Source organism: Phyllostomus discolor, chromosome 3 (genome assembly GCF_004126475.2).
Source record: "Phyllostomus discolor isolate MPI-MPIP mPhyDis1 chromosome 3, mPhyDis1.pri.v3, whole genome shotgun sequence".
Taxonomy (NCBI): Eukaryota; Metazoa; Chordata; class Mammalia; order Chiroptera; family Phyllostomidae; genus Phyllostomus; species Phyllostomus discolor.
This window is the reverse complement of record NC_040905.2, coordinates 99,366,348-99,389,590: the sequence shown is the minus strand read 5'-3', so window position 1 is coordinate 99,389,590 and position 23,243 is coordinate 99,366,348. Positions and strand designations below refer to the sequence as shown.

The window sequence follows — 23,243 nt, the reverse complement described above, 5'->3', positions numbered from 1 at the left end:
ATATGGAGAGGAGGGAGATAGTCATTCTATTTGGAGAGGAGTCAGGAAGATGAAATGAGACGCCTGCCCCTCTGCTCCTCACTCACTGTGCTCCAGACTAGAGGTTGGCCAACTATGGCCCAGAGCTGGCCAGCTGCCTGTTTTTGTTAATACAGAGTTATGGAAACACATCCATGCCCATTCATGACATTTGTCTGTGGCCACTTTTGCACCACAATGGTGACATTGAAAAGTGGCAACAGAGACTGTATGGCCTGCAAAGCCCAAAACATTGACTAGCTGGCCCTTTATAGGAAAAGCCACGCCAGGCTTTTCATTTCTCTAATATGCTGAGTTATTTCCCAGCTCTGGACCTTCATGGACGCTGGTCTTCTGCATGAAGACGCTTCCCCGAGTTCTTCAACAGCTGCCCTCTCCTCACCCTCCTGGTTTTGGCTTAAATGTCCCTGCCTTCAGAAAGGGCTTTGAGGACCCCTCAGCCACTAGGGTGTCCAACTTCTCAGGACTTTATCTGTTCTTTTTCCCCATTGCCCAGTTCATGCGTTCTATACTTCTCGTGGTTAGTTCCTTAAAGCCCACCTTCTGCTAGAATGTATTAGCACTATGGATAAAGGTGGGGTGTTCCCTGTTGTAGCCTCAGTGCTGGACTCAAGGCCCAGCACATAGTAGGTGCTCAATAAACACTTGATAAAGGAATGAAGAAGGGAAGGAAGGTAAGAAAAAGGAAGAGAAAGACTTCTGATCCTTTTCTTAAGGGACAGCACTTACTAGGTAAGTTTTTTTTAAAAAAGTATATGTGTGGAGGGGGAGGGTACAGTCAAAGGAAATGATGAGAAAGAAGGGATGCACGCTGACCACACTTAGCTCAACTGCGTTTTCCACAGGAGGGTGGCTCTCCTGCAACCACGGCTCTGCCTACTGCAGGAGGGAGAAATGGCCAGGCGGCCAGGTTGAGTGGTTAAGTGCCCAGGCTCCAGATTCACACGAGGCAGAATGGCATTCAGTGCTTTAGAAAGTGCTTTAAAAAGCAGCTGCCATTTATTGAGTACTCCCCATGTGCTGAGCATTGTACTATTTAGTTCTCATTTCAAATGAGAGTATTATTTTCTGTGTTAAATAATATAGAACTTATATTATTGTTTTCAATTATTTATAATTTAAATAAGCATTATTTTTAATGAGTTAAGTATTATATAATGAGATGTTATTTGAATAATGCCGTTAGCCATCTCTTTACTTAAATTATCACCTCCATTCTATTCATAAGGAAATTGAGGCTCAGAAAGTCTAATCAACTAGCAAAGCTGGGCCTTGAAACTGAATCCAGGGTTTCCACATAGCAGCAGGTAATGTGTGTCTGTAAAACAGACTCATTGGAGAATGAGACTGTAGCATCTGGCATTCAGTGGGCACTCAATAGGAATGCCAAAGCCCTGAGTGAAGTCAGGGTTTCCACGGTACTCTTATTTTACTTTGAAGTACAGCACAATTAAGATAGAAACAAATGTGATAAGGAAGAATGTTTAGGGCCACAGAAGCGATTCCAGAGGAGGGTTCTTCTAGGGAGAAGAATTATGTGATAAGAGAAGCATGAGGCTGCCACTTCTAGCCCCAGCGCAGAACCTGGTACTAAAGGGTAATCAAATGTCTGTAGACTGACTGGGAACTCTTGCCATTTGAATAAACAAAATGCCCAGAAGGTGTGACTTATGTTGAGAAGTCAGTAAGAAAACACAGGTCCAGCCCTTGCTGTCAGCACAATTGATGTTTAATAAATGGTAGCCCTGAGCACCACCATTATCGGAGATGAGAGTCTTGAAAAGAAACCACTGAAGTAGATTGTATTATGTTTGCTAAATATTCCACTTTCCAACCCTGCGGCTCTCCTCTCAAATGCGTTGCTGAACTCAGGAGTGGCCAAGTGGCTTGCTTTGGCTAATGACGTGTGTCAGCTTCAGGCAGAAGCCGTAGGAGCCAGCACATTTGTCATGGTTCTTTTTCCTTTGGACATAGTGCTGTCAGTGGTCCAGAAAGAGGTTGTGCCATCAGCTTAGGCGCCAGTGTGAAGACAACATAGAAAAAAAGCCACTAACAAACAGTGATGGACATGTACTGTGAGCAAAAAAAGAAACCTTTGTGGTTATTAGGTGCTGAGAGTCATGGGGTCGATTGTTTCTGTGGCAGGACCCAGTCCATCTTGACTAATACAGTCACCCAAGACTAAGAATATAAAGATTCCTAAAGAAGGAAGCATTGTAACCAGATAATACTCGTAAGGCCTTAGACTCACCCACGTCTTTGGATGGAATAAGCACAAAGCTGCTGTTGGTGATCTTGTATTTGGTGAGCAAGATTGGCAGCAAAACTAGCATAAAGATGATCAGAAATATCACCAAATTCAGCAACACCAGAAATCGCAAGAAGGAGAAGTAGGACTGAATCCCAGTGCCAAATCTCCCTGGAGAAAAAGAAATCCAAACATCACTGACCAGGAGTATTGACCCACTACCCACTCCAGATTTATTCAACTACGTGGGGCTGAAGTTGGAGGAATCCTGGTGGAAGGGAAGGAGAAAAACACATTTCTTTTTTTTTTTTTTTTTTTTACTGTTGGCTTAAGGCTCTACTTCTACAGGTTTAAACTTTGACTTGTAAATATACATTCAATCTTAAATTAACCATTTGAGAATGGTATGCATAAGGATTCAATAGTTATCTTTGCTTATGTGAAAATGTAATTCATTTGAGTGCCATTTATTGAAAGACCATCCTTTTCCCAATGAATTACAATAGTGCTTAGGTACTGACCATAATGTATGAAGCTGTTTCTGAATTTTCTATTCTCTTCTATTGTTCTATATCTCTATCCTTGCACCAATACCAGTCTGTCTAATATGCACACATATAATAACACTTGATATATAGTGCTATAAGTCTTTCAAGCTTTGTTCTTCCTCAAGAGCTATGCTTCATCCTCTGCATTACTATATAAACTTTAGAATAAGTATATTAATTTCACACAGATACACACATACACAAAATCTGCTGAGATTATGATTGGGATTGCATGGAATATATATGAGCCAATTTGAGGACAAGTGACATTTTTATACTGAATCTTCTCATCCATGACCATGATATATTTAGATTCTTTAATTTCAATATTGTATATTTTATGTACAGAGTGATTCATATCTTTCTTTATATATTCTGTATTCTTAGTATTGCATTTTTTCTGATGCTATTGTGAATTGTGTCATTTTAAAATATCCCTTTTTAAGTGTTTGTCATTGGTATATAGAAATGCTACTGGTTTTATATAGATATTGTATTTAGCAACTTTACCTTAAAGAAAAGACATTTTATTTCTTCCTTTCCACCCACTATGCCTTTCCCCCCACTACTGTACATTGGCTAGAACTTCCAGGATGATGTAGATTAGAATCAATGCTAACTAGCACCCTTTTTCTCATTCTCAATCTTGGGGAAATCTTTCCATATTTCGCCATTAAATATGAGCTTGCTGCAGAATTTTTATAGATATATTTACTAGATTAAGAAAGTTCCCATCTTTTTTTTTTATCGCTAAGAATGGGAATTGAATTTTATCAATTATAAGCTGTTGTTGGGGTAAGCATATACTTTAAATCTTATTTTGTTAAGGATTACATTCATTGATTTTTCAAGAAGAAAACAAACTGTCCACCACATAATAATGAAATTATTAAAGACAGTCAGAAAGCACTTCAAGTGAGGGTGTCTGCTTATCTTCTGGGGAAGCAAAGAACATCTTCTGCCACTGAAGATATCAGAGACCTACATGTTTTGCTTCTCTCCAATCCCAGCAGCCCTGCCAGAGCAAGCAGCTTGACTATCACACCTTCACTTCCTCCCACATGAGCACCTAGCCAGCCAGGGAATCACAGGAGTGGACTCACTGAAGAGAAAATCAAGGTTCCAGCTCCCCAGGGAGAAACTACACTCCAATACACAAGCCACTTTCTGAATGAAAATCTCCAGAGAGGCCACCACTCAACAAGTGAGGCATGGTGGATAACACCCCTGCTTTTGGAGTCTGACTGCTTGGGTTCAGGTTCTGGGTCTGCTCTGTCCTAGCCAGTGAATTTGCACAAATATTTTAACTTCTTTGAGCCACGCAAGTGATACGTACCTGTGTGGAAGGATCTTGTGAGGACCAGCAGAGATAACATGAGTAAAATTTTTAATACAAGGCCTGGTTCATAGTGAAGGCTCAATAAAGGTTAGCTTTTACTATTAAATTCTACTCCAACCAGGTGTTCGCTTAACTTCAAAAGTGGATGGTTGAAGTTGTAAGTTTCTAATGAAACTTTTTAGAAACTGTTTACACTCTCTCAATAAAACAAAAACCAAAAAAGGTAATTCACTGAAGGGATTACCAATGGTATTTTATAGGTTTTATAATAGCAATAATGGGGACAATAATTTCTTCCATTTATCCTGCAGTGTTTCTTACAAACTTTACAAAATTTCCATTCTAACAATTTTAAGGAGACTCCTGTAAATCATTTTGCTTTATGGTAGAAACTATGTCATCCTAAAAGGTATTTTCCCCTCTCACTTTGTTGTATCACCCAAATGTTGAAATGGTTTTTTTCTAATTTTATACTTCGACAGAACTTCCAATTTTTGTATACTTGCTATAGAATGAATTGTGCTTCCCTCAAATTCATATGTTGGAGCCCTAAGCCCCAAAGTGATGGTGTTCAGAGGTGGGGCCTGTGGGAGGTGATGAGGTTTAGATGAGGTTTAGATGAGGTCATGAGGGTGGGGCCCTCGTGATGGGATTAATGCCCTAGTAGGAAGAGGCACCAGGGCAAACCTTCTCTCTCTCCGACTCGCTCTCTCCTGAAGTGTGCACAAAAAGAGGTCATGTGAGGACATGGTGACAAAGTGGCCTGATCTCAAACTTGCAGTCTCCAGAGCTCTAATAAAATGAATGTCTGTAGTCTAAGCTCCCCAGTCTATGGTACTTCGTCATGGCAACCTGAGCTGCCTAGTGCAGTACCGCATCCCACTGTCACCATTATGGGAAAGTAGAAATTCTTGGTATCTTCAGAGCCATGGGCACCTGTGGCAGTATGAACCTCACCTTAGAATAATGTTTTAAGAGCACAAAATATAAACAAAACCAAATTTGTGACAGCATAACACAAAAGCATCTTCATTAGCACTTTAAATAACAAGATCTAGTAGCAGATATGACAACTGCTATGATTTCAAAGTGGTGAAGAGCATAAATGGTTTTCCAAGATAACTCCAACCAGAAGGAATAGAAGTATATCTGTGATTTTCCTGGTGACAAAGACACAGTCAAGTTCTGCTAATCCCAAGTGTGTGATTGCATATATTCGTGGCAGGAAATGCTAGATTCCAGCTAAAAGTTAGTGTAAACAAAGCTGTACTTGTCCCTCAGGCACTGTTGTGGAGGAGCACGTGCAGAGAGTGGGGTGCGCTACCTTCTATACTGCGAATGTCCTCCCGCCACAGCTCCAGGTGGGTCGTCATCTCACGAGCTTTCTCTAGGAACCTCTTCCAAGACTTGCTGCTATACCGTTTCCACTGGTCCCACTCAGACAGATACTTCATTTGGGTCTCCTGAATCTCCCTGCATTAAAAAATAAGCATGACTATGACTATGGCACCACTGCCAAGCCTTAGCAGCAAATAAAACCCTAGCAGAGAGGTTATGGAAACCCTGGAGACCTCATATGCCGCTGATGGGAATGTAAAAATAGTGTGGCCACCAGGGAAATCAGAGAGGCCAATCTTCAAAAAGTTAAACCTAGAACTGACATATGGGCCAGTAATTCCACTCCTAGGTAGATACCCCAAAAGAATGAAAAGCAGAGTCTCAAACACAAACTTGTACCGGAATGTTCATAGCAGCACTATTCGTAACAGTCAAAAGGTGAAAACAAACCAAATGTCTATCAATGGATGAAGAGATAAACAAAATAAGCTATATCCATACAATGGAATATTACTCAGGCATAAAAAAGAATGAAGTGCTGATGCATGCTACAACATGAATGAATCCCCAAAACGTTATATTCTGGACTGGCCTTGTGATCTGCTCAGACCACAGAATGCAGCAGAAGTGATGCTGCGCCAGTGCTAAGGCCAGACTACAAGAAGAATTGCAGGATTCTGCTCCTCCTGGGCATCAGCTGCTGCCATACATATGAGCCTGAGCTAACCTGCTGGACGATGAGACCATCCCAGACCAGGCTACAGCCAGCTGACCCTGAGCTAGATGAGCAGAGCCACCTCTCTGACCACACCTGGCAATAGATTGTGAGCCCAACTGCAACTAGAAGAATTGCCCAGTGCTGACTTGTAGACTCATGAAATTGTTTTAAACTACTAAGTTGTGGGTGACTTATTACACAGCACAGATAACTGGTTCATACTCCATACACTTTATCTTTCCATCTGCTTTCTCTGTCCAGATGCAGACAACAGCAAAGCTTTGGGAGGGTTGCAGAGCAGCCCTAAGATGGAAAGAACCTGGCTCCTAAATGACTGCAAAGTTATCTATTGACCTGACCCAGGACTTTTATGTGAGAAAGAAATAAACTTCTAATAATTGAGCTTTTACATGTTTGGGTATCTTTGTCAGAGCAACTTAGCTTACCCTAGGTAATAAAGTTTTGATTATGTGAACTCTTCAGAAAATGCATTCCATGCATAAAACACACCCCAAAACCTACATCAAATGCTTTCCAGATGGCTACTGAACAAACCTTAGTCTCCGCTTCTCAGAGATGTTCAGTGCATACTTTCGAATGGATTGGCTATCAAGGTTTTCAGTGATTCCTTCCTCCAGCGGGCAGGTATAAGAGTCTGTCGGTTTCAGCAAAGTGCCACTTGGCTTGTCTCGAGAAAGGATGTTTGTCCTCTTACGTGCAATGGACCGGTAGCTTGGCAATTCTTGGAGGAAATTCACAGGTGGGGAAGAAAAGCAACTGGAGTCCAAAGAGAGGTTCTCTGGGTAGAAAAGAAGAAAAGCATCATTCACCCTGGTGAGACAACAACTTTTGGGGGGAACCAACAAACAAAAGTAGTAGAGGAGACTCGGACCTCAAGATCACAACTAAACCTTGCAGACAGCCACTAGCCTGGGCCACTGACAAAAGCATTTGTATCTTAATTACCTTATCTACCAGGATGGTGCTCAGGACAATGAAACTATCTGCAAATGGGTTCCCTTTCAACAGATGTGTTTGCAAATATGCTTTAAGTTATATAATATCTGAGTGCTAGCGTTCAGCTGCAGCCACTAGCTAAATGTGTGACCCCAGGGAGTTATCTAAACTCCATTCTTCGTTTGTCAAATGGGGCTAGTAATATTTGCCCCAGCTACTCTCATACAGTGTAGGGTAAAATGATATATGGAATAAAACATCAAAAAGCATAAGTGCTACACACAGTAATAACAGTGATAACATTTATGGAACAATTCCTAGGCACCAGGCACTGTGGTGAGAGTTCACTCAGTGGGATCTGGACTGGCCCTGTGACCTGCTTGGACCCACAGAGTACAGTGGAAATGATGCTGTGCCAGTTCTAAGCTTGTGGGTTTCTGCTGCTCTCTGTACCCCTGCTGTTGCCGTGTGAACAAGCTGAGCTGACCTGCTAGAGCATGAGACCCTGTGGAACATGGATGATGGCCTCGTTGAGACCATCCCAGACCAGCCTACAGCCAGTCAATGCCCAGTTAACCACAGACACTGGGAAATTATTATTATTAATAATCAGGGTCTATTATTACCCCCATTTTACAGGTGAGAAAATAAAGTCATTAATGGGTTCCTCAGCCCCTGCCCAGACTCTCAAAGTCCTGCATGATCTGGCTCCTGCCTGCCTCTCCAGTTCCTTAGGTTCTCTGTCCTGCACACAGATTTTAGGGTCTTTCCAATACTAAAATGTGTTCCCACCTCCTCAGAGCCTTTGCATGTGCTGTTCTCTCTGCCTGGAATGAACTTTACCCTCTTAGCCCCTACTCACATGTCACTTCCTCAGGAAATTGTCCCTACCTCGCTGCACTATTACAATTGTCTTGTTACACATTTTCCCACACCATGAGTCCTTTATGGTATCTATCTCATCTGTGAATATATATTTATCTGGGTGACTGTGTGAGCATACATCTGTCTACCTTAGTGACACAGGACCTACCACAATCCTTGGCTCAGAGTAGGAGTTCATGAATACCTATTGGGTGGATGGATGAATGGATGAATGGATGGCATTCCTAATCTGCCTGAGTTTAGAGACCCTGTGAGCAGGGGTACTGGAAACAGAACCAGGTCTGCCTGGCTCAAAAATCTGTAATTGCTCTAGTACACCAGGCCACAGCTGGAGGCCAAGCTTTGCTGTGCCTTGTGCTGTGGTCTAAGGGAAGTCTTTCTGTTGAAGAGGTGGGACACCACCTTAAAGATGGGTTGTATGCCTGATCCAATTTTAGCTGTGGGAAGACCACTCTGAGTGAAGACAAACTAGACACAAGGAGAGAAAATAGGAGGCAATTAACCTTATAGGCAACAAAACTTCTATGGCTCAATGCTAGATGCTAAATTGCTTGGGTTTGAATCCTGGCTCTGTCAGTTATAGCTGTGTGTTTTTAGGAAAGTTATTTAACCTCTCTGAGCTTCAGTTTCCTCGACTCTAATATTTATTCAACAAATACATTGACCATATGTCAGATCTGGAGCTAGACCTACCACACAGAACAAAGCAAATGCCCTACTCATGTGGCACTTACATTCTGAGGTGAGGGCAGAGGAAATCAGACAATAAATAGGCAATAAATATTATGCCAAGAGGTGATAAGTGAAAACAAATCCAGAGTGGGGTAAGGGGGCAGAGGTGATGGGCAAGGTGCACCGTTTTCAATAAGATGGGGTCAGGTATGTCTATTAAGGTGGTATTTAGGCTGAAGCTGAATGGAGGGAGGGAATGATCTCTGTGGACATTTGGGGAAGTGCATCCCAGAAGAGGAAAACAGTAAGTGCAAAGGCCCTGGGGCAGGAATGTGCATGACATGTTTGAAGAGGAGCATGGAGGCCTGTGTGGCTGGAGAAAAGTAAATGAACAGAAATCTGTTTTATTGGTGGACCCTGATGAGCCACACCAGCCTTTCATTGCCCCCTCCTCTCGAATCTAGGCTGGATCTGTGACTTACACGACAGAAGTGACACTCTGCCAGTTGTAGACCCAAGCCTTACAAGAGCTTGAAGGTTCCAATTCTGCCCTCTTGTGAGGCTAGGGCCACCATGTAAGAAGTCAGGCTTCTACACGGAGAGGAAGAGGCCCTGACCTCCAAGGAGGACAACCAAAGTCTCAGGCTTGTGACCCTGGTGGGCCTTTATGGCTAGTCCCTTGTTCTTCAGGTCATCCTTGCCAAGCCCCTCCACAGGTGTGAGGAGGCTGTCTGGACACTCCAGCCCCAGCAGACGTGACATGCAGCAGAGCAAAGTATCTCCTCCATGCTCTGCTGATTTCCTGATACCCAGAATCAGCAGAAACAATAAAATGGCTTTAGCCATTATGTTTGGAGTAGTTTGTTAAGCAACAATAGTTAGCTGGGTCAGGGAGAATAGAAAAGGGGATGTCAGAGAGGTGGCAGGGCTAGACCGAGTCAGATGTGGGCAGTGCTGCCACTCTTGGATGTGGCTGATGGGAAGCCAGTGAGGACTCTGGGCAGAAGCATGTCATTATCTGACTGTGTTTTAAAGGGTTGCTCTGGAGGCTGCAAGGCTCAGAAGAGGACCCACCATGGGGTCCCACTTGGAGATTAAATGTGATCATATTTGAGGGGGAACCCCCCAAAACAGAATTTACTTATAAAAAATCGTGTATTTATTCTTACATATGTAAACTTCAGTCGCCTTCAAAGTACTCTCCATTTGATGCAATACACCTATCAAGATGTTTTTTTCCACTGCTCAAAACAGTTTTGGAACTTGTCAGTTTTGATGCCTCTTAGTGCTTCTGCCATATTTTTGTTTTACCTCTTCCACAACAGCAAACTGTTTCCCTTTGAGGACTTTTCTCAATCAGGGAAACCAACAAACAAAAAGGTCGCTCGGGGTGAGTGGGTGAGATCAGGTGTACAGGGAGGGTGGGGCACAGGGATCATGCCATTTTTGGGTCAAAAACTGCTGAACACTCAGCCCGGTGTGGGCAGGAGCACTCTTAAATTGTCCATCACAAAATGAGCAAATGAGTTGAAAGAGTCTTCAAAAAAATTCGCTGAAGCCCAACACAGCCTCTCAGAAAAACGCCAGCTGGTACACTGATACAGATGGGTTCCTAGAATACTCACCCAGCAGGGGAAGCCTGTACTACAAGGGACCCACCCTCCAGAAGATAATTCCGGTTTTGGGGGGTCCCCCTTCATAGACAGAAACGCTCAGTCCAGTGCCCGGCATGCAGTGGACTCCATAAATGTACACATAGCTAATAGAACAAGAAGGTGCTCCTGAGCAGGACAGAGGGAGTGCTGGGGAGGAGGGAACCAGCCATGGCCTCACTCTGAGTTGGAGTCTGATGGTGCACAGCTATAATCTTCCCCTCTTCCCCTTTCTGATGGGCTTGTGCAGACACAATGGAACAGCTATCTGCTGCAGATGACACACAGCCGTGCTTCTGGAGCCTGGCCAGTAGCCAAGTGCAAGCCTGTCAGTCTTCCTCAGCCTCCTATTGCCTTGCCCCAGCACACCCTGAGGATATGACACACTTCTCATTAGTAATGGTGGCTCCCTAAAGCAAACCAGGGAAGTGTCGGGTGGGGACCTGGAGGCTAGAGAGTCCAAGTCTAGGCGGGAGGCCACTCCTCCCTCTGGACAGCAACAAAGAGCTGTTATTAGCCATGAACAAAGGTCTTTAAAATGGAGCAGCACTGACCTATTGAATATTCCAGAGCTGTGGGGTCAGGGAAGGAGCTGGAGCCTGGCCTGGCCTGTCACCCACTACCCAGGCCACCCCAGGCCAGACAATGACCGTCTCTGAGTTGTATATTTCTCATCTCTGGAACTGGGGATGCGACACCTCAGACCTCATCAGTGTGATCATGAGAACAGAGTTACTGGCTAGGATTTATTGTGCACTTATATGTAATAGACTATTTGAGGTACTCAATATATATTACCACACTTAATACTCTGAACTGCCCTTTGAATAGAATTATCCCACTTTGCAGATGAAGAAACTGAGGCTCAGAGAGGTTAAATGCCTTTCCCACTCACACAGCTATGAAGTTTTGGATCTAGGACCCTAGCACAGGTTTGTCAGGTGCCAAAGATGTGGTCTTCACCATGAAACACTTAATTCAATGGGACATGGATTTGAAAGCGTTTCAGAAACACTAGAATGCCATACCAATTAACGTACTGATTAGATTGTTCTTGCATACATTCCACAGGAAAGATACATCCTATTCACATTCCATAACAAAGTCCCTGCTGGAAAACTGTATTTTCAAAACGGCCATCATTGAAGAGGAATGACTTTTCCTTTCAGATATTTTGGGAAGTTCTACATCTTCAAATAAAAATAATCACACCATACGTTTGAACACAGGCATCATTATTTTTATAACTATGATCCACCTCCTCTCGTTTTCATATAGGACCACACACTCTTCAAAGCATGACAGCATTGGGTTTCTCACATCAATCTGCAGAGGCAGACAGCCAAGTGCCCTGGCTTTGCAACAGGGAGGCTGAGGCCCAGAGAGATGGCAGCTTGCCCAAGGATTTGATGTCAAGCAGACTCCTGGTTCCTCCGCTTTTTACAGAAGCAGGTCACGTCACCTCTCCAATCCTCCGTTTCTCATCCTCAGAGATAAGAATGTTTCATTATAGTTATTGTCAGGTGTTCTCCTGAGCGGGTCCAGCTGAAAGTGTCATCAGCATGGCCACTTAAGTCCGGTGGTCAGTGTGTGGGCTATTTGTCGACCATTTGCATGGCAGGCGGGAACACAGTTCAGATATTGAGGCACCTCCATCTAGGAATACCTAGAATCTGTTTGCCATTAGAGCCAGATTTCAGCAATTAGATTATCATTTAGGTAGGCAGGTGACTGGGTAATTACAGGAGAGGTGGGGACTGGGGCAGGTATGAGTACTTTTGCTGTTGTCTTGTATTCTTCCAGGTTAAGGACAGAGCCTCTCTGAAGCTCAGAGCACAGTCTTGCTCAGAGGAGGGCCTCCATTTGAAGAATGAATGAATGAATGAATGAGCAGATGCAGGCACATCTGGAGAGCACCTTTAGGTCCCAACTTTCTTGGCAGCTCCTTCCTCAGGACACCAAATCCTACCAACAAGCACAAAGTCTCCCAGGATGTGGGCACAGGCCAACTGTGATTTGAATGGTACTAAAACCACCACTAGCCTCCCTCCAGTGTTTGCCAAGACCTGAGCCCAACCATATTTGGTGCTAGGTTCACTTCTGGGTTTTTCTTCCCACTTGCAGAATCATGGAAACTCTGGATAAGATGGGGCCTCTGGGTCATCCAGTCCTGGCTTTTCACCAGCTGCTGTGGGAATTAGCTCAGTTGCATGAAGCCCCTCTCTGCAAGGGACTCTGGGCTGGGCGCTGGGACTCTGGGGAGGATGAAGGTTTGCAGACTTGCTTCCTGCCTTGATGAGCTGTCGCTGGCTCCTCCGACCAGCATGTATCTGCTAGGTGCCCACCCCTTTGCCCATGCCCCTGTCATTATGCCATCCTCCTCCCTAATTGTTTGCTTGTGTGTTGTCTCTGACCCTCCATTGTTCTGTAACCTCCACAAGGGCAGGGATGCCATCCCTCTTCTTTACCATGAATGAATGATTTTGGTGCTGGGGATACAGGCAACATTGGATCACCCACCAGACAGACCATCGTATGGGCTTAGCACACAAGCACGAGCAAGGGCACCAAAAAATGAGAAAAAGATTTAAGGAATTTAAGCATTTAACATTATTCTTTTCTATATGGATGATATATTTTTTCACAATTAAAAATTTTAAAGGAAGGAAAAAGAGCTGGCAAAAAAATGAGATGTCAACTGTATATTACATTCTTCCTATTCCAGGTACTGTACACAAGCCATATTGTGCTATTATTGCTCAAGAAATAATCAATAGCATGTGCATATCCAGTTTCACAGTACTACTAAGGGAATGTGGACATCAATTTCAGAACTTTTTAGACTTCTTTTTACTCATATTCTATGGCTTGACATGGCTTTTATTTTGGATGCTAACCAGAGGGGAGGTACCTGAATAATTTGTGTGCAGAGCGACCAAAGAGCCTTTACCAGGGGTTCACAGTCCAGGAGATCTAGTTAAAGCCACTGACATCATCACCAAATGCTCACAAACCTCTGTGTCCGGAGACTCATCACTGCCCTTCCCCTGGAAAGGCCACCCACCCACCCATCCATTCATTCACTCACTCACGTACTCGAAAGCATATGCTGAGCAACTGCTATGTGCCAAGCACCATCCTAGAACTGGCACACAGCCCTGAATATGACTCACAGATTCCCCTGTCTTTTACAGGACTTACATTCTAGCTAGAGGAGGCAGACAGTAAACAAGCAAGAACAATATATTTCAGGTAGTTATAAGTATATGGGGAAAAATAAGGCCAGAATGGGTTTGAGCAAAGCGTGGGGAGAAAGAACCTAGATAGCTGGGAGAAGAACAAGTGCAAAGGCCCTGAGCCCAAAGCATGCCCAGCCAGTGTAAGGAACAGGAAGGGGGCCACTGCTCCTGGAGAAGAGTTGGCAGGGAGGGGAGTATTGGGACAGGAGGTCAAGGCCACCAGGGCCTATGGGCCAAAGTGAGGTCATGGCTTTTACTTGGGTAAGTGGAAACCATGAGGGGTTTTAAGCAGAGGAATGACACAGTCTAACTCAGATTTAACAGGATCTCTCTGGCCAGTCCTGTGGCTATTTCTGTCCCTGAGTCACTTAGTTTGGCATGGCTATATCCCAAGCCAGGGCATCATGCATCAGGCTGCACTGTCCTTCTGCAAATGTTCTGTGTGTGCACTGTCCAATATGGTAACTACTAGCCACACGTGGCTACTGAGCAACTGAAGTGTGGCTGGTGAGACTGAGAAAATGAATTTTAATTTTATCAGGATTTATTAAATTTGTATCTCATGGCCACATGTGTGTTGAACAATGTAGAGAGGCCTCATTCACAAGAGCCCAGAGCCTAGTGTGAGAGGGGAAGAGCCAGGAGTCTTGGGAACCTCCCCTATCTGACCGACTTCAGAACTTCAGGGCTGGGAGGACCTGCATGAATCATGGCACCTGGCACCTGGGTGGGGCCTGGGGACTAGCTTGATCCAAGGCTATATTACACAGATGAGCAAACAGCCTACAGGAGCAGTGACTAACTGGGTAATCAGAGCCATGCCCATTACCCAGGTCTCCTGGTTTTCAAGCCAGTGGAGTATCCAGTGGGCTGCCAGTGGAGCAGTTACTTTGATTCTGAGGAGATAATATCACACAGGCGTTAAGAGCATAGCCTCCAAAGCCCACTGCCTGGATTTAAATCCTACTTCCACTTGCCACCTATGTGAGCTGGCAAGCTTCTTAACCATTCTGTGCCTCCATTTCCCCACATGTTAGGTAGGGTGAGTAGTTCCCACCTTGCACCGCCATCCTGAGGGTTAAACATCTATGTTTAGAAAACAGGTCAGTAAATCTTTTTTGTAAAGGGCCAGATAGTAAATACTGCTTTCTGCACAGTCTTTGTTCCAACTACTCCATTCTGAGGTTGTAGCCCAAAGGCAACCATAATCCATAAATAAATAGGCATGACTGTGTTCTAATAAAACTTTATTTAAAAATATAGGCGGTGGCTTGGATTTGGCCTGTGAGTTGTACTTTGCAGACCTGTGGCTTAGAGCAGTCAGTGCCTGGAACACTGTGCTATACATGTGTAGTTACTTTCTGATGAACTGACTTTGTTATTGTGAGCCCTGAGAAAGCAGACACCTACTGAGAAGGACTCCTGGTGGCTAACTGGGCTCAAATTAAAAAAAAAAAAAAAGGCTAGCAGCCATTTCTACGCAGGGACTTCTCATACAAACTGCCCTTCAGGGACAAGCCTGCACTAAACTGCCTGCATCTGCACTGACCTACTTGCCTGCCTGCACTGTGTTTCTGCCATCTAAGCCAGCCCTTATAAAGGAGTTCCTGGAATTCTATTTCAATGAATAAGACTGAGGTTTTCCCCATCCAATAGGAGTTGTGCAGCTTCAACCAACCAGAGAGGCTCTATTCTAACCAATCAGGATAGTGCCTTTTGGATCCAACTGCAAGGATTTGGAGTCCTCATTTGCAAGAGGACAGACCAATCAGGGACCAGGAGTGGGGACTTGTGTTCATATAAGCCAGCTTCCCTCCGGCTCTGACAGTGCACTTTTCCTTTCCACTGCAGACTCAAGTGTGTGTTTCCCTGGCTGAGCTAAAATATTGAAGATTTCTCACTGGAGCAGAGCAGAGTGGAGCGGAGCAGACCAAAGCACAGTGGAGCAGGCCAGTGCGATGCAAGACAGATCAGCAAGGAGTGGAGAACAGAGCTGTCTAGCTGGAGAGGGGCCTGGCCCCAGGGCCACCTGGCCCTAGGACTGCCTCACAGCCATTCTGTTTCCCCAGCCAAGCTGTGCTATGTTACAGTTAAGCTGTTTTGCACGGAAAAAAGTTTCCTTCTTCACCGCATCCCAAATTGGGGATTCTTGTCGGTATTGAATTGGTGCCAATGACCATCACTTGATATTATTTACTGATGAACTTAATGTACATGAAGACTTATATTTGCATTGAGGAATCTTCTTGCTATGGACCAAGCTACTCCTTATGTGGAGTGTTCATCCTCCTTGGTCGAGACTTCTCTAAAAGAGATTCCAAAGTTCTTGGAAGTGGCATTCATGACAACTAGTATTTACCATGTGCTGTGGTTATGCCAAACTCTTTACATACTTACCTCCTGTGGCTCTCACAATGACTTCAAGTACCATCCTGATTTTGCAAAATGGAGAGTTTGGAGAAGACACAAACTTTGCCCAGGATGAGCTAAGATCCTAACACTGAGGGCAAAGACTTACTTTGACCCCCCTGGCGATTAGCATGGGGCCTGACACATGACAGGTGCTCAAATAAACATCTGTCAAATGAATACATGGACACACTGGCTCTGGATTCATAACATAATGCCCTTCTGTTTCAGGAGCTTGTCAATTAACTTCTCAGAGCCTCAGTTTCCACAAGGGTAAAATGGGCAAATAGTGCCTACTTCATTGAGTTGCTCTACGGAATTCAAGGAAGTGACACATTTAAAACTGAAATCAAACAGCTGACTCAGGTCTCCCAGATTCCCAGAACTATTTCCTGCTTGCTGACCTCATTCCATCTCCTCCTCTAACCTCCAGTTGGGAGCCTCCTCAAATACCCAAAGGTCATTCCCACCTCCAGCCCTTTGCTCCTCCTGAGCCTCCCTCTGAACACTCTTTCTGCCTGCACTTCGCAGAGTCACCTGCATTGACTCCTTTACAGCCTCAGAAGACCTCTCCTCAGAGAGGCCTTCCCAGCCACCCACTTCAGCAGCTCCCCCCTTCTCCCTCTCTATCCCATCACCTGTTTATTTTCTTTTCAGCAGTTCTGGTTAGCTGTAAGTACCCTGTTTTTGTCTTTTCCTGTTCAGTTAGCGTCTCCCTGCTTGACTAGAAGCTTCATGAAAGTGTGTCCCTGGCCCACCTTTGTCACCACCAGACCCCACGCCTGGTGCATGGCTAAGGCTCAAGGACAGTTCCCTTCCTCCTCTTCCTGGTGGGTGGAGGGGAAGCCCCACAGAAAGTCTGGGTGGGTCCCACACCTAAACAATGCTCCTTTTAAAAGCAAACAGACTGCAATGAAGTTAAAATACTGAAAAGTCATTTCCCCCTTTTATCACTCTAAATTCTTCACTTCCTAAAAGAAACAAAAATAATAAGAGCCACCCAGGGCCTCTGGCCCTAATGTGGCTTTGGTCACTGGGCAGAATTCAGACTCTTCCAGGGACAGCAGAAAAAAAGAAGGCAGATGGCTGGCTCACCAAAGAACCATCCCAGCCTGACAATGGGCCTGCGCAGTCTCCACTGTTCCAGACCTGCAGGTGATCCCTCCCTCCCGGCCCCTTTAAGGGTGATGAATGACCCGGATGAATGGGCTTAGCAGATAAGCAGGGGGGGGGGGGGAATAAACACTGTAGGTTGAGTGGTTGCTTCAAGTTTAATACCTCTGTTGGACTAAAACAACCCAAAGAATAGTTGTTTAACTATATATCTAATAGAACCTTTCCAGAAAATAGAGGCACACAGCACACACAGTCATCAAATCTTATAAGGGCTAGAGAAGCCCCAATTATAATAATACTAACAGCTATCATTCAGGTGCACAGCACCTGCCTGGTGTGGTGCTAGATTTTTGACGTGCTGCTTCCTTATATCCTCTTAGTGACCCTGGTCGGGGTGTGATTATCCTAACTTTACAGATAAGACAACTGAGGCTCCGAGAGGTAATAGGATTTGCTCAAGGTCACACAGCTGAAAACTGGCCAAGTCAGGATTCACACTTAGGCCAGGCGGCTCCATAAAAACTACCACCAGAGGTTCTCTTCACTTATCTTTAAAAAACAAAACCAAACCAAAAAAGTTCCAGCTCCCCTCACAGGAGGAGTCTAACTGGGCTGTTCAGTTTTATCCCTTCACCCTTCTAGGTATCCCCTGCTTCAAGGGCCCAGACCAAGTCTCACCCTCTAGCAAGTGGGGTTAATCCAAATACAATCACATAAGGGCCCTCCAGGTCCCCTCCTAAGAGCGGTGCCCCTTGAGGAAGAGAGAGGTCAATGGCTTTAGCCATCACACAGTTTTTAATTCTGCCCTGCCACCACATCACAGTGATCGGATCATCGTGGGTGAGTCACTTCGGTTCCCCTGCTGAACAGTGACATAATGGTCATGGTCACTCCCCACAGAAGGGTCAGGAGTCTCTGAGTCTGGCCCTTCCTCAAAAAGTGAAACACAATTACCATATCATCAAGCAATTCTACTCCTGGGTACATGCCCCAAACAACTGAAAATAGATGTTAAAACAGAAAACTTGCACATATATGTTCACAGCAGCATTTTTCCTAATAGCCAAAGGCGGAAACAATGTGCACCATGGGTAAATGGATAAACCAGGACATACCCACACAATGGAACAGTATTTAGTCATAAAGAGGAATGAAGTACGGACACATGCTACCATGTGGATGACCCTCAAAAACATTATTTATTTTACGTGGAAAAAACATCCATAAAAGGTCATATATTATATGATTTCATTTATGTGAAATGCCCAGAACAGGTCAATCTTTAGGGACAGGAAGCAGATTGGTGGTAGCCAGGGGCTGGGGAGGGGAAACAGGGAGTGACTGTTTACAGGGCACAGGGTTTCCTTTGGGGGCAATGAAAATATTTCGAAACCAGATAGAGGTGACAACTGCACAACACTGAGTATACTAAATGCTGCTGAATTATACACTTTCAAATGGTTGATTCTGTCATGTGGATTATACCTCAATTAGAAAAGCAGTCACTGCATGCATGCTAGTTGAAGATGACGTGGTATGAAGTACTTAGTGACCAGAATATCAAAAATGTTTGGCAAAGGGAAAAAGCCAAGAAGTTATTCCATTCCATAAAAAGGAACATACCAGGCACTTTGGGGCTGAGGGGCCTAGGGGTGGGCAAAATGTCTCCTGGGGGCTACTTGAGATATAGTGGGGGTTTTGCCTCTTGAAGGAGGTGACACTGAAGTTGATATCAGAAGTGTGAAGGGTGTGTCAGACAGAGGGAACAGCGACTGCAAAGACATGAGAAAGGAGATGCGGCGAGGGGCTAGCAGGTGGCTGGGGCCTGGAGGAGAAGCGGTGCAGCAGCCATTAATGCTCAGATGAGAATCCTCTCCAGGTGCCCTGGATCAAGGTGGTCCTCCACCTTCTACTCCTATCAGAACCTCCACTTTATAGATGGGGAAACTGAGGCTCAGAAAAGGAAGTAACTTGCTCAAGGCCACAAGGCTAAGTCAGTGTCTGAGCCCCATCCCTACCCTTAAAAACAAAACAGCTCAAGAGACTTGAGATACACTTCAATGGACACTTTCACAGGGCAAGGCCAGGGTCTCTGTGGGCACAGAGAAGGGGCACATAGTTCATCTTGAGGGAAGAGAGATAATCAAGGAAGGCTTCTAGGGGGAAGTGACACCAGATTGAAAGAAGAGAAGAGCAGTATGCCTTATAAAGAAGTAAGGTAATAGTCCCAGGAGAGGGAACAGAAGGAGTTTTTCAGGCCCAAGAAGTAACATGCAGACCATCACAGACCATCAGTCAGATGTGCCGGGGGGCGGGGGGGCATATGGAAGCTAAGACAGGGGCAAAACCACAAAGAGCATCCCTCAACTAATATTTACTGAAGGTTTGCTATGTACCAAACACTGTGCTAAGCATGGGGACCCAATGGTGAGCCCAACAGGCCCAGCCCCTGCCTCCTGGAACTTATCATCTAGTAGGGGAGGCGGAGACATTGACTAACAACAGTTAACACTCCAGTGGTCCCATGGCAGCCTGTCTGCAGGATGGTCCCCACCGATCCATCCTCTACCCCCAGTGTCCTGACATTCATACCTTCATTTGGGCTCCTTCCACACTGAATGGGGTTGATCCATGTGACCAATACAGTATTGCAGAAATACCACAGTGTGATGTTCAACATCAGATCTAAAGCACATCACAGGTTCGCTTTGCTCCCTCTTAGATCATCTGCTCTGGGGGAAGCCAGCCACCATGTCAGAATGACACTTCACAGCCCCCTGGGAGGTCCATGTGGAAAGGAACTGAGGCCTCCTGCCAACAGCCAGTGTCAATTCACCATCCGTGTGAGCAAGGGATCTTCTTGGAAGGGATCTTCCAGTCCCAAGCAAACCTTCAGGTGACTGCATCCCTGGCTGACACCATGGTAGCAACCTCATGAACGGCCGCGAGCCAGAACCACCTAGACAGGTCATTCTCAAAGTCCTGACCATCAGAAATCTTAAGATAATGAGTATTACTGTTCTAAGCCATTAAGTTTGGGGGTAATTTGTAACGCAGTATAAATAACTAATATAAATAGTAAATTCTAATCACCTCTCTTAATCCTTATAATAACCCCCTGAAGTAGGTACTATCTTCATCTCTACTTAATACATAAGGAAACTGAGGCACCAAGCAGTTCAGTGCCTTGCCCAAAGACAAATCCAGTAAATGGGAAAACAAGGACTTGCATCTGGGAAGCAGAATCCAGACTTGCAGACACTATGGTATAGTTGCCTCCCTTCCCTTCATTTATTCATCACTATTTGGTATCTACTAACCAGATATGGTTCTAGGTCCTAACGGAATAAGACAAAACCCCTGTTTTTCATGGTACTCATATTCTAGAAGGAGAGACAGCTATAATCAAACCAAACTATATGACTTCAGATGGTGATAAGTGCTTTGAAGGAATAAGCAAGGTGATGGGTCAGGGAAAGTGAGATGGGGGTACTTCTTCAGACAAGAGGAGGACTCCAGAGGTCTACCTCTCTGAAGTGACATCTGAACAAAGATCTGACAGGAGGAGAAGGTGGCTACCATACAAAGAGCAAAGAGAAACGTAGTCCTGGCAAATTGAACAGCAGATGCAAAAGCCCTGAGGCAGAAACAACCTTGGTATTTTGAAGGAATGGCAAGACAACCAGTGTAGCTAGAGCAGGATGGGTTAAGGGTGATGAGGGCCTGGAAAGAAGGTTGGGGTCAGATCCCCAGGCCTTGTAGACCACCATAGAAAAGCCTGGAGTTTACTCTCAGAGCAGTGGGAAGCCACTGGAAAGTTTTCATTACAAAGGGGAGTGGTATAATCCATTTTAGCCTTTAGAGGAACATGGCCTATTCTGTAAACCAAACCCCCTTTGTCTCCTGCCCACTTCCAACTCTACTCCCATGATGCCCATATAACAGCTAAACATTTACAGCTAAACATTTACAAGTGCTACCCATGTCCCTTCTGAGCCTTCCATGCATGCTGATGGGTACAAGGTCAAAAACATCATCTGTCCAAGGAGTGGGGGAGACTTTAGAAGGGCCAGTTATAATACTTATAAAAAGATGCTTAGAGTCCTCTTAAACACCCAGTAAACATCAAAAAAAGGATGCATCTTATGCCCTCTGTATTGGAAGCCATGATTGGCAGCTTAAATGTGATGGACTGAGCTAAAATAAGAGGAAGATAAAAAACACTAACAACAAAAAAATCTTTGAATGACCACTGTTGAAAGGCTAAAACTGAGCTGCTGCCAGCAGTATTAATAATGCGCTAAAAAAAGAATTATCATCAAACCCAGCCTGAGTTCTGATTCCTGAGCAGGGTCCCAGAGTTTGGGTCCCTTCTGGCTGTCTTCTCTTCTTCTAGACGTTGAGAACAATCCAATCAGAAGGGCCCAATGCCCAAATCTACACTCATGTTTTATTGTAAGTCCTTGTAACAAAAGCACTGTTCTCAAAATGAATTAGAGAAAACAATGAGATAAAATTTACAATATGGTACTTGTGTTTTGTTAAAAGCAAATATAAGATAAAAATGCTACAAGGAAGCTTGCTTTGGGTACTGGCAACTTTTCTTTCTTGATTGGGTAGTGGTTGTACCTAATTTTGTAAAAATTTACAAAGAAGGACACAACTTTCACCCAAGAAAAAAGGAAAACAGAGAGAGAGAGAGGATAATGCTTGCTTGGCTACCATTTGTTGTGCTTTCTTTCTACCAGGCACTGTGCTAGGCACTTCACACGTTTTTCTCTCAGGTAATCCCCACCCCTGCGCCCAGACATCCTATTCTCATTTTAGTACTTAAGAATATGAGGCTCAGAGAAGACATGCCACTTACCAAAGATCACACAGCAATAAACAGTTTAAGCAGAATTCGGTTCCAAGCCCATCTAATTGTGCACCCTGAAATGTTTGGGGTCGGCACCTCCTACTAGAATGTCAGAACTGGCAGGGATCTCAAAGTCTTTTCATTTAACAGATAAGACTAGAGACTAGCCCGGGATCTCTCGGCCAGCAACTGGAAGGAAAAGCCACCACGGTCCGGACCCCTATTCTAGTGCTCCTTCGGTAGGGCATGCGCCCTCTCAACTGGGTGAGGACAGGTTAGAGGAGGGACAGCAGGAGTGAGAAAGACCGCTTTTCCCAAAGACTGGTAGGTCGGGGGAGGCCGGGCCCTTGTCGCGTTCCGGGCACCTCGCGCGCGCTGTGTGCCCTCCGACCGCTAGGAGCACCGTCCCACCGCCCTACCTGGATGGATGAAGGGCTGCCTGCTGGGCCTGCCCGGCGGGAGCGCACTGGCACCGGACTCGCTCATGGCTGCGTTTCGAGCACCGGAGAGGCCGTGGGAGACCCGCTCCGGCCGCCGCAGCCGCCGCCTCCTGCCCTTCGCTCCAGGAGCCGGGATTCCAGGTTCCGGCGTGGACGTCACAGAGGCTGGGGGTGGGGGCGCGGAGACAGCTCTTCCCACGCCGGCCGCGCGCTGAACTACTCAAGCGGCAGGGCGCGCGGCCGGGATGTGTCGGGGAGCAGTGATGTGATGCAAGCCCCGCCGCCCCGGCTCGGGGATGGGCTGGAGGCTGGAGATCCCGGACGGCTCCATCCAGCGGCCTGACGAGCGGCGGCCTGATAAGGAGCGAACTCTTAGATAGCTCACTCAAATTTTTAAAAAGTATAATAAAAATAACCAAACGAAAACACGTGTTTCAAATAAGTTACCATTTGGGTACAGAACACGGGGAAAAAGAATAAACATGTCTGTAAATGCATAAGGCATCTCTCGAGTGCAGAGCTGGATGACTTGTTGAGAAAGGTGCCAGAGAACTTTTCCCTACATGCTGTTTGTCTTGGAGGGACACACTTGACACCATATCTATGTTTCATCTCTGCCTGTATATATCTAACCACGTGCGGTTTAAAAAGTGGAATTAAAAGTAAATGTCAAATAAATAAGTGTAATTGTATATACATTTGTATGTAATATTAGTAATTGCCAAATTAAAAACATAATGGGGAAGTGTCTTATGCAGAAGTCCAAATAACATATGTGGATATTT

The 23,243-nt window shown here is 45.1% G+C and overlaps 1 protein-coding gene across 1 annotated transcript in view; it reads right to left on the bottom strand.

Moving 5' to 3' along the window:
* Nucleotides 1–22,731, bottom strand: part of TMC7 (transmembrane channel like 7) — a 62,046-nt gene extending 39,315 nt beyond the window's left edge. Inside the window, exons 1-4 of the mRNA XM_028528931.2 lie at nucleotides 22,438–22,731; nucleotides 6,786–7,029; nucleotides 5,499–5,647; nucleotides 2,291–2,458 (exon numbers count right to left, since the gene is read on the bottom strand). Of these exons, the coding sequence (XP_028384732.1) occupies nucleotides 2,291–2,458; nucleotides 5,499–5,647; nucleotides 6,786–7,029; nucleotides 22,438–22,504 (628 nt within the window). The 5' untranslated portion in view covers nucleotides 22,505–22,731. The remainder of the gene's footprint in view (nucleotides 1–2,290; nucleotides 2,459–5,498; nucleotides 5,648–6,785; nucleotides 7,030–22,437) is intronic.
* Nucleotides 22,732–23,243: the final 512 nt, after the last annotated feature.